Source organism: Carcharhinus amblyrhynchos, chromosome 1 (genome assembly GCF_965287045.1).
Source record: "Carcharhinus amblyrhynchos chromosome 1, sCarAmb.v2.hapA, whole genome shotgun sequence".
Taxonomy (NCBI): Eukaryota; Metazoa; Chordata; class Chondrichthyes; order Carcharhiniformes; family Carcharhinidae; genus Carcharhinus; species Carcharhinus amblyrhynchos.
The window spans coordinates 134949204-134961101 of record NC_137324.1 but is presented as its reverse complement, the minus strand read 5'-3'; the positions used below and the strand labels follow the sequence as shown (position 1 = coordinate 134961101).

The 11898-nt window shown below is 41.6% G+C and overlaps 1 protein-coding gene across 1 annotated transcript in view; it reads right to left on the bottom strand.

The window, feature by feature from the left end:
* Positions 1-692: 692 nt before the first annotated feature.
* prmt9 (protein arginine methyltransferase 9) overlaps positions 693-11898 on the bottom strand; it is an 85226-nt gene continuing 74020 nt past the window's right edge. Inside the window, exons 9-12 of the mRNA XM_080193111.1 lie at positions 10013-10733; positions 7980-8133; positions 7751-7873; positions 693-1826 (exon numbers count right to left, since the gene is read on the bottom strand). Of these exons, the coding sequence (XP_080049237.1) occupies positions 1608-1826; positions 7751-7873; positions 7980-8133; positions 10013-10733 (1217 nt within the window). The 3' untranslated portion in view covers positions 693-1607. The remainder of the gene's footprint in view (positions 1827-7750; positions 7874-7979; positions 8134-10012; positions 10734-11898) is intronic.

The following is an 11898-nucleotide window of genomic DNA, read 5'->3' as shown; positions in this document are numbered from 1 at the left end:
TCTCGGACATTCCCAGGTAAGCATTTGCACGGCAATTGCTCGTATGTGTTAAGTTCCTTCCAACAGCAATGCCCCCCCCCCCAACCCCCTCAACCCATAGGCCCACCACAGGATCCAAGCCAAACCCCACTGACCTGCAGGTCTGATCCTTCCCCTGACCTGACTCCAACACATCCTGCCTCCTCTCCCAACCCCTTTGCAAAATCCTAGTCACTTACCTTCTCCCTCACCTGTCAATTTCACTGGGCCCTTCAACTTATCTGCTTTACAGCAGCTAGTACAATTTTGAAAAAAAAGAGGATGTGGCCTCTGAACCGTGCTGGTGCCTGCGAAGAATCTTTTGCTTCAGATCTGGCAATCAGAAATGTCAGTGTAATTGTCAAGGATGGGTAAGTACATTTTACTTTTTGTAATTTCTGTGGGCCATCTCTTCCTGACACTAGTCAGAAGTTGCGGCCTAGTGTTCACTCTTATCAGCCTTCCAAAATGACTGCACTTGTCTTTTCGTAATTTCAGTAGTCAGTTGTAAACTGCAGTGATTTACATCCAATTATCATCACAAAAATCTTGGGTTGATACTTGCTGAATTAACTTTCTGCACAGTACAGCTGCAAAACATAATTGTAACACTAGGAACACTTCCAAGAATGGTTACTGCCAATAAATAAGCACCAAAGAACAGTTTTCTTCCAAATATGTTGTCTTTATAAGTAACATGAATAACATGACAAATTGGTAAACAATACAGATACAAAATTCTTGCAATTAAAGTAAAGCAAAATTCATGCTTATACAAATATGTAATTACCCAAGAATGTACCCAAGATAGTCAAACATGTGGCCGTTTAATTTCAGTGGTTAGAGAATGCCTGTTGCAATTTTTCAGTGAGATATTAAGTGTGCCTTTGTTGTGAAATGAGTGGCATTATTTGATGAAGGGCAGAGAATTCTTCTGATATCCTGGTCACCATTTCTCCCTCACCAAAAAGATCAAACTGGAACTTAATCTCATCTGCTATTGGTCATTGATAAATTATCTGCCTCTTTTGCCTACATCAGTGACTGCACTGCACATACAATGAAGGATTAAGGACTAAGCCTAAGGATATGGTATGATTTTGAATGGAGACAAATTCTTTCTTTTATTCCTCTTGCCTTACATTAGCAGATGGTAGCTAGCAAATTCCTCATTTGAATTTTCTTCTGTTTAACATTTAAGCCGGTATTTTACGATCTTGCTCGGGTGAGACTCATAAAATCCCTGCCGAGGCCAACGGGGAATTCTATTCTGCAAGCTGCACCTGCCCCGATTTCGGAGCAGGCATGGCAGTAAAACTCCAGCTTTAAGGTCAATTGTCTTTCATGAACTCTTGATGAAAGATCATTGACCTGAAGTGTTAATTCTGTTTTTCCTCTCTCTACAGATGCTGCCAGACCTGCTGAGTATCATCTCAGCATTTTGTGTTTTAATTTCAAATTTCCAACATCAGTAGAATTTTATTTTTGTATTGGTCTTTTCTTCCCATTTAAGGTGCCTGATGTTTGGGTACTCCTATTGTGAAATAGATCAGCTCTGGTAAATTTACTTTTTCTGAATCAGACTTTATCTATCCATGGTTTACAATCATTGAGATGTTACTCTTGTGATAGTGAATTTTCAGTACAAGTTCATCTCCTGCGTTAACTTGAATTGGATTATCCAAAACAAAGGCAGCCTGCTTCCAATGAGAAGTATCACTCCAAGTATTCAGACTGATTTCTGTGTCCAGATAAATTTCATACCAAAATGGGACTGCAGTTATTCTTCCACAGGAATGCGCTTGAACCTATATGTTCAAACAGAATAACAGAAATGAGATTGTATTTCCATAAAAATAATGCAAAAGAATGTGCAATGGCCATGGCTCAAGAATCTGATTTTTTTTTGAAGACTTGGTTACCATATATTTTACATTACTGTCATCAGTGCTATGAGGAGTGCAATTTTCATAAATGTATTTTCTTCATTTCAAATTATGCCACAAATTTACTTGAAACTATCAAAAAATCTCTAGAGAAGTTCAATATTTTGTTGAGAGGATTTCAGAGTTCAGTAGTGCAGACAATGGCGCACACATACAGCTGCCAGTGGAGGTCGTGAGGGCAAAAAAAAATTGGGGATGTACTAGTTACCAGAACTGGGAGAAGATTGAAGTTGTTTGAATGGTTGTGGGAGTTGGATGAGGTTGCAGATATGGGAGAGGTGGGGCTCTAGACAGACTTAAACACAAGTGTGAGAATTTTCAATTTCTGCATCATTGATAAATATGGCAGGTTTTGTCCTCACTTGAGCAACTATCTATGCTTTTTCTAAAAGTTACAATAATGGGGGTGCAGCAGAGGATGGAATATGGTTTCACCATCGTACTGTTTCAACTGTCAAATAGGGCTATTGACAAGCGTAATAGAATTTCCAATATCTTCCTTCAAAATTACTCCCCACCACCCCCCAAAAAAAATCCATTGGATAACGACTTGCATTAATGTTGAAAATAAGCATGCTTTTAACATTTACATTTAATTCTCTTTGAACAAAGAACAAAACAGGCCCTTCGGCCCAACAAGCCCGTGCCGCCATTTTAACATTGAGTTCCCCCCTCCACTCATGACCCTTGTCTGTGCTTATGGCATTCCACATTGAGGGAAGACTAATTTAGGGACAATTTGTTACACCAGTCAGCCTAATAGCACACCTTTGGGGTGTGGGAGGAAACCGGAGCACCCGGAGAAAACCCACGCAAGCACGGGGAGAATGCGCAAACTCCCACAGACACTGGCCCAAATCCATGTATCTGCACAGCAAACAGTGATAGTCACTGAGCTGTCATCTTGCCCAGTATCTGGTCCAGTTTAAGCACACACTAATGACGTGAAGCACTAGGCTACTCTCGAAACAACCAAGAGCAGCCCTCGTACGACCCATCGTGTGAATGCCCCTTGTTGGACAACAAGGCGGACCGAAGCACTTGTGGATTAAAAGAGAAAAACATCAATACCATGCACATCCTTATACAAACATTCAAGGGAATCCCCAAGTGAAACAAGTGAGCCAGAAAATATGGCGGAAGGTCCATAGGAATCAATTGATTCCCAGGGACGTCCCAAGGCTCCTGAACCTTATTTAAAACAGTCTCCTATATCCCTCCATCTCCATCCCGCTCATGTGCCTGTCTAAGTAACTCAAACAACTCCAGCATGCCTGCCTCCACCACCTTGCTTGGCAGTGCATTCCATACCCCCACTACTCTCTGTGTGAAAAACCTCCGTCTAACATCTGAATTATACCTCCCCCCCCCCCCCCCCCCCCCCACCCTAAGCCCACAGCCCGTCGTAATGTGCATTTCCAACCTAGGAAAAAGCTTACCACTGTTTACTCTATCTATACCCATCATTACATTATACACCTCTATTAGATCTCCCCTCAGTCGCCGTCTTTCAAGGGAAAACCGCCCCAGTTTGCTCAATCTTTCCTCATAATCCAGTCCTTCGATACCAGGCAGCATCTTGGAAACCTCCTCTGCACTCTCATGGCCTTGATGAATTAATTTTTTTTAAATTTGTATTTAACTTTTCTTTTTATCATGTAAAAAACAATATTTGGGGAATTGTAATTATTCATCAATTTCCATCATCTTCTGGTTTCGGGTCATAGAAATCATACCGTGCAGGAGGCGGCCATTTGGCCCATCGAGTCTGCACTGACAACAATCCCACCTAGGCCTCAACCCTGTAACCCTCACATATTTAACCCACTAATCCCTCTAACCTACTCATCCTGGGACACAAAGGGGCAATTTAGCATTACCAATGCACCTAACCTGCACATCTTTGGACTGGGGGAAGAAACTGGAGCATCCAGAGGAAACCCACGCAGACACTGGAGAACATGCAAACTCCACCCAGACAGTGGACCAGGTCGGGAATTGAACCCAGGCGCTGGAGCCGTGAGGCAGCAGTGCTAACCAATGTGCCACCATGCTGCCCCTCAGGGTCGCGGTTATTATGGATAATGGAGTGTCTTAGTTTAATTAAGTTCAACAGGAAACAATGCATAGTAAGATCTCTAATTCAAAGTAAAAGATCAGAACTGATTTTAAATTATTTGTTTGAAATTTAATGATTCTAAATCATAAAACATATTAAAAGTAAAACAAGACCTAGGATAGAATTCTCTGCCTTTGAAACTAAGTGATGGATCAGGCAGGTTCCACAGCATATTTCATGCTGGGTGTGGTGGAAGGAAATCACACTCGATTTTATGCTTGGAAGCTCATTACTTATGCATAGATAGGTATCTCTCCAAATCATGCAGTGGAAACTGGTTCCGCCGTGCCTAATAGGGTTGAAGGTCCAGGCACCATATTTAAATACACATTGATTCTCTTCAGTCCAGCTTTGTGAGGGAGCTTCCTCCAGATGGGTGGCACAGTGGTTAGCACAGCTGCCTCAAAGCATCAGGGACCCAGGGCAGGTACAATTCCAGCCTTCGATCACTACCTGTGTTAAGTTTGGACATTCTCCCCATGTCTGCGTGGGTTTCCTTTGGCTGTTCCGGTTTCCTCCCACAGTCCAAAGATGTGTCAGCTAGGTGGATTAGCCATGGTATATGCACAGGGTTACGGGGATAGGGTGGAGTGGCTGGGCTGGGGTTTTGGAGAGTCGGTGCAGATTTGATGGGCCAAATGTCCTCCTTTTGCAGTGTAGGGTCACTTTAATAAGAAATCTGCATTGAAGAAAGATGCCGTAAGGTTTAGTAATGACTTCGGGAAGGCCTTCAAAAATGGAATCTGACAACACTAGGATGTCTTCCACCCCAGGGATAGTTCCAGACAGCTCACCATGTTGGCTTGGGAGGCAATTAAAAGTGAGGTCAGCATTTCAGACAAGTGCCTGAGAAACACGTTACAGTGCCAGAAGGAAAACAAATGAATGTTCTCATCCACTCTACCAGGGTGCGTCAACATTCAACTCACTCCAATCTCTCACTCTCAATGACATCAAGCACTCAAAAGGGTTATACTGCTCAAAAATCTCACACAATATCAGCAGGGGACACACAACACTGATTGCCTCATGGGCACTTTATCACCAGCATCTCATCAGTCATGCTGCACAAACCGCATCCTTACTTCTGACTGAGAAGGGCTCAGTACACACAGCAGGGGTGCATACTTCCTGCTCCATCCCTTCTCATCATATTCCAGCAGGCCAACCTTGTCTACAAGAAGGAGAGATCCCAGACTGGAAGAGGAGAGCCAACATGCAGCTTCTGAGTTCGAAGAGGATGCTGTCTGCCAGTTGATGTGCAAGGACAGTGATCACTCCTGTGGGGAAGGAGAGTGCGACCTTTCCCAGCAATACAGTGAGCCCCCCACATCCTGACATTCTCAGTGAGTGCCATGCAATGTTATATTCGATCTGTTCATGAACTAAATCTATCAGCTCTCTGTTTTACATACCAGACAGTAGCATGTCCAGACACAGCTTCCAAGCCAACATAAGTTCCAGCCAAGGAAGCTGAGGAGCCATTGAAAGAAGATTCATCACTGCATTTATCTGCACTTTTCACCAGCTCAGAGGCACACCAGTGGATCCTAGTTATAAAGTACACTCAAGAGACACATTCTGGGGACCACCTCATGGACGCATCCTAGTAGGCAGTATCTGCTGCTTAATTAACTGTGTCTGTCACCAAAAATGCTCTCTGACTGCTGAGTATTTCCAATATTTTGTGATTTTTCAATCTTGATGTATATGTTTTCGTGACTCGTCTCCATATCCCACCCTGCATGAAAATCTCCCCTCCGCATCATTTCCTCCTGATTTCAGCTAATGCATTGCAAGTATTTTCTGCTGCATTGTCTAATTTCATTAAACTTTGGCAGTGTTGCTTTGAACTTCTGATTTTTGGTACAATGTATTTGTCTCCTGACTCAAGTATTTAATATTTTGGCACAAAATGGTTTACTTCGAGCAAAAACACCTCATGGACATATCCTCACAGCAGTGGGCAGTATCAGTCTTGCAAGATGATGCTGATGTGCTTTTAAGACTAGATTCAACCTGACTCCTGTGAATGTTTGGATCCCTCCAGTCCTCCTGGGACTCCAGTGTACAGTTAGAGCTCCCAACATTATTCTGCAGTCATCCTGGATCCCATCATAATTCCAACCATCCCACCCAAAGTCACCGCTGTTGATGCTGCTATGCCCAATGTGGACCTCACCCCTCCCCATCTCGAGGCTGTGTGCAAAGTCACACACAGGGGAGAACCACACCCCCTACCCCACACCACCACCCCACCCAGGAGAGTTTTGAATACCTCCTCTGTATTACATATTCCCACTTAACATGCTGCAGGTGCTTCTGCTGACCATGATCTCCCATAAGCAATCCAATACTGAGCCAGAAAATCCCACCTTCGCTGACTGTAAGACTATGAACATGCCCTGCACACAAAGTGGTACCTTATACCAATTAAGCACACAGGCGTTGCCTCTTCCTGGAATGGGATTATGACATGCATACTATGTATAGCCCTGTTATTTGGCCCAGGAAGCCCCAGAGCTGTCTATAATCTGTCACCCCGAGTTTTTGGTCCAAGACCAGGAAATATGACTGAGCTATCCCATTCCTTAATAAATGATCACAACATGATCTCCCTCTCCCATCCCTCCATGAGTCTCTAAACAAAACATCTCTCACGTGCAAGCCTTTACCCTCCTGCACCTCTAGGAGTCTGTGCAGCCCACGCATCAGGTATCACACTAACACAACATCCACCTCGTATACCGGAATATGTGAGCACACCCTCACATTCATTGAGTTCGATTCACATCCCCGCCCCCCACTCTGTGTCTGAATTTTACGTTTCATGACAGGCTCCAGCTTCCCCACCCTCAGACTCCCATCTGCCTGCCAACATCTCTTCATCTTCTACTTTCCTCCAACCTGACCTTCAAACCCTACCACTGACCAGTGTCCCCCTTCTCTTTCCCTTAACCCCACCACTGCCCATTATCAGCTGCCACTCCATTACATACATACGCACTACCATCAACTGCACTTATTCCCAAATATGATTCAGAGCGGTCTAACTTCCTTCTGATATAGCGCTATACTGGAAGGGACTACATGGTTCCAGCAAGTGGGGTGGCATGGTGGCACATTGGTTAGCACTGCTGCCTCATAACGCCAGTGTCCCAAATTCAATTCTGGCCTCAGGCCCCCGTGTCTGTGTGGGTTTCCTCTTGGTGTTCCAGTTTCCTCCCATAGTCCAAGATATGCAGTTGGTCGATTGGCTATGATAAACTGACCCTAATGTCAAGGGAATTAGCAGGGTAAATGTGTGGAGTTAAAGGAATAGGGCCTGGATGGGATTGTGGTTAGTACAGTCTTGATGGACTGAATGGCCTCCTTCTGTACTGTAGGGATTCTATGATTCTAAATGGCATACTTAAAGAACATTCATGACAATGCATCAAAACAACATTCCCACCATGGATCAGTGAGATACCTGACCCACCTCCAGCTCGCCATGGAAGTGGTGGGGGAGGCAGTCTAAACTTTTCCCACCAACAGGAATCTAAATTTTGGCGTCTCTCCAAATTTTCCACTCATACTCACCATGAAACCCATCACAGATAGGAGAGGAAAATTCACTTGTGCAGTTTGTACACTGGATGACTTAGCTTTTGAAAGATGATCTTACCCTGATTTCATTGTGCAAATCATCAGTGGCCAGACTCATCAGATCCAGCTTTAACAGTTCCACTGGCTCACTTAATCGGACATGAGGCAATGTTGATAAATGCAAGAATACATGAACTGGTACCTGTAGGGAAAATAATTATATTTAAATTAAAGCTATTTACAAATGCAATCCTTTATAAAAATGAATTTTAAGTCTATTACTTAATCTATAGAAATAGAAGAGGAACCTTGAACTGATTGATGAAAGGTGCAATATTGAACCCCAACGTGGCTTCCTTTCCTTGGACAGAACTTTCTTGCTGTAATGTCTCAGATTCGATGAACATCCCATATATTTTTATGCACTGAGGCAACAACTTTCCCTCAGGTCGAAGCAAACATCTAAAACCAAAATACAAAAATATTACATGTCCCAATAATGAAGTGATTCATCAATAAACTTTAAGCTTTGTATCTTTCCAAGGTCGATGGAACACATCAACATGCTTTGCTCTAAGCACTATCTTGCACTTTTCAGAGCTAGAAATGATACAGATTTAAATGAAACATGAATTCACTTAGTTCTTTAGGAGCCTTTAAATGTAGTAAAACTTCCCAAAGCACTCCCTAGAGACAGAATCAAAAGATTAGACACTGAACTAAAGAGAGGGATGAAAAGTGACCTGAAACAAGTTGTTTTTAAGAACATGATTAAATGAAGAAATGCAGAGATTTAGACAGATGACTTAAGAGTGTGGGTTGAGGTACAGATTGAACAGAGGTTGGTGTGCAAGAGGTCAGACAAACAGAAGGAAGTTGCAGAGCTGGAACAATCTGTGGGCCTAAGGAGAAACAAAACTATGAAGAGATTTACATGGAAGTGTGAGCATTTAAATTTGAAGTATTGGTGAGTAATAGTCAATGTAAAATGAAAGGACAGGAAGATAAGGGCTAGCAGGACTTAATGCAAGAACTTGGAATGAGCTGAAGTTTCTGAAGGGTCAAAGATGGAAGGGCGGCTAAGAGATCTTTTGAATAGTCAATCTGGAGTGGACAGAGGCATAGATAAGGGTTGGAGCAGTAGTGAGGTAGAAGAGGAGTCGTCTGATGGCATAGAGAAGTAAACAATCTTTGCGACAAAGAGAATGTAGAATCATTAAAATATGGAGTTTGCAGTGCATGCCAGAGTACATGGATTAGCTGTACCCATGAAAACATTTTAAAGAAAATCTCCCAAGTCTCAAATTTAGTGAAAAAAAGGAATGCTCATAAGCATTTAATATTCTTCCTGGTTGAAGCTGTCTGTAAATGGCAGATCTGGTTTAAAAGCGAATGTTTAGATGTGCTTAAGCAATATTCATTCAGTTGTTAAATTTCATAAAGATAGGATTTGTAGGTTAAGTTTTATAGAATGTATTTTTTTAAAGACTTATAGAAATTAAAATCAACATTAACTGCAGAAATTATACGTACATTACAGTATCAGCATTGCTGAAAAAGTTTCTGTCAAAGTTTTTCAAAGCTTATAGTATATATTGTTATCCTTTTACATTTGGTATTCTTTCCAATTGTCCTGATGAGAACAAGATGAAAAACATTGACAAAAATCAGCAATACTCGGGTTCTGTGTTACTAAACAACTTTAGAATAATTTCCAAAGGAAATTAAATCTCATATGGAAAAATATATTCTAATCATTCAATGATATGGGAATAAATATTGTAATAATTGATAGGAGTGTAGTTCTGGCCTTCACATTTACCAGGCAACAGTCCCCAGCCTATTGGGCAGCCCTTTTCACAGCTCACTGCAGCTCTAAAATCAGCTTCTACAACAGGGTTGCCCAATCCACTGTCCTTTAGAACTGGCAACCATGTGCTCAAGCCTTAAACAGTTCTAATTACACTCATTATTCATTTGTTTGTTTGTTCTGTTTGAAAATTGTGGACCTTAAGGGTTGGAAAAGGCTGTTTTAAAGTTATTGCCTAACCCCTGGATAAATACTAAATTTATCCAGGTTTTGTTAGTGGCAGCAATTTAACATATACACAAATTAGCAGGAATGTGGAATTCAGCACTCCATCTGCCCCCACCCTATCACAGGCTCTGATGTACACACAGATGTGGTCCAGAAGAACAAAAGTTCAGAGAACCCAACTAGTTAGGTCAAACTTAAGTTACCTGTGAATTTTCCTTCCGTTTCACCATTGTTGACAATGGCGACAATGGGTCTTAGGGTTCAATTACATCTTTTTAAACAATTAAAGAAAAGCTGACATACCTAGCTAGAGTTGCTTTCTCCACCAAACCTTGTCGTATGAGTCCACACATCTCTACAGCATCAAGAATAATCACACTCCATAGTTTGCCTGTTTGAGGTCTTTGTAATAGTGTAGAGTCATCCTCCAGGTAATTGTGCCAAAACTCCAACACATCTTTTGAAATGTCATTAAACTCTGCCAAAGCGCTTAATGCAGCTTGTTGCTGTACTTTTTCTAAGGAACTAAAAACTTTAACGGGTCCCAACTTGGCAGCGATCAAGGGCAAAATGGAAAAACCCTCCGATACATCCAGTATGCACAACTTATCACAGGTTAGATCTGAAGAACTTTGGCAGTTTATATTCATATTTAAACTCCTGTCTTCTATGGTCTGTGAGAAACATATTCCACCATCCACTGATGTTAATGAAGACAATATACTGCTTAAGGCAGATTTGAAACGGTCATTATATTGAGTGTTATTGAGACGAGCTATTTCTGAAGATTCGAGCATACAGTGTAGCAGGGTCATTCTGGGTTCACTCGTAGTCTGAAGGTTGGCCAAAGCATCACAAAGTTCAGCTTCACCTGCAAGATTATCACTCAATTGATTGCTCAAAGTATTCACTTCAGTCTCCATTTTGTGTTCATGGCTCAATACAGCAATACTGTGAAAAACCAGGTATGAGTTCTTGCAGGAAACATCTACTACCAGAGTATTACCAGGTTTCACTCTCTGGCCTAAAACAGGAAAAAAAACAGACATGAGAAAAATAGAGCATTGCATTTGAATCTAATTACTATTAAAAAAACAACAGTCTACATATTAATTGAGGAATTTGGATGATATACCATAACTCACATAATGTTGAATAATTTATAAATCATAAGAACCACTGGAATTATGACAACTTATTCAAATCACTCAGGCACATGAAACCTGCTCCAAGTAATCAATTTTGTGCCAAAATATTAAACACTTGAGTCAGGAGATGAATACTTTGTACCAAAAATCAGAAGTTCGAACAATACTGCCAAAGCTTGATGAAATTAGACTATGTAGTAGAAAATAATTGCAATAATGAGTTGAAACCAGGAGGAAATGATCGGAAGGGGAGATTTTTATGCAGGGTGGGATTTGGAGACAAATCACAAATACATATAAATGATAGATTAAAAAAAAAACAAAATATTGGAAATATTCAGCAGTCAGACCATATTGTTGGTGACAGACGTACAGTTAATTAAGCAGCAGTGGAGAGCTCACAGTCAGTCCTTTACCATGGAGACTAATTGAGGCCCTCAAGTGGCTAATTATGGAACACTTACAAGCCTCCTCCCACTGCGTAGTAGTCTACCAGAGGCAGGGGAGCATTACCAAGAGATTTTGATTTGATTTGATTTATTATTGTCACATGTATTGGCATTCAGTGAAAAGTATTGTTTCTTGCAGGCTATACAAAGCATACAGTTCATGGAGAAGGAAATGAGAAAGTGCAGAATGTAGTGTTACAGTCATAGTTAGGGTGTAGAGAAAGATCAACTTAATGCAAGGTAAGTCCGTTCAAAAGCGGATGGCCACTCGCAATATCCTCCACATGGGATCATGTAGTGGGTGAAACTATCCTAATTGGACACTATGTGCCTCACCCAGTGGTCTCTGCCTCCCTGCAATCTCAGTAAGAAGTCTCACAACACCAGGTTAAAGTCCAACAGGTTTATTTGGTAGCAAATGCCACTAGCTTTTGGGCCTCTGACCCTTCGTCAGGTGAATGGAGAGTTCTGATCACAAATAGAGGATGTAAAGACACACACTCAGTTTACAGAATACTGATTAGAATGCGAGTTTTTACAACTAATCAAGTCTTAAAGGTGTAGGCAATGTAAGTGGAGATAGCATTAAGCA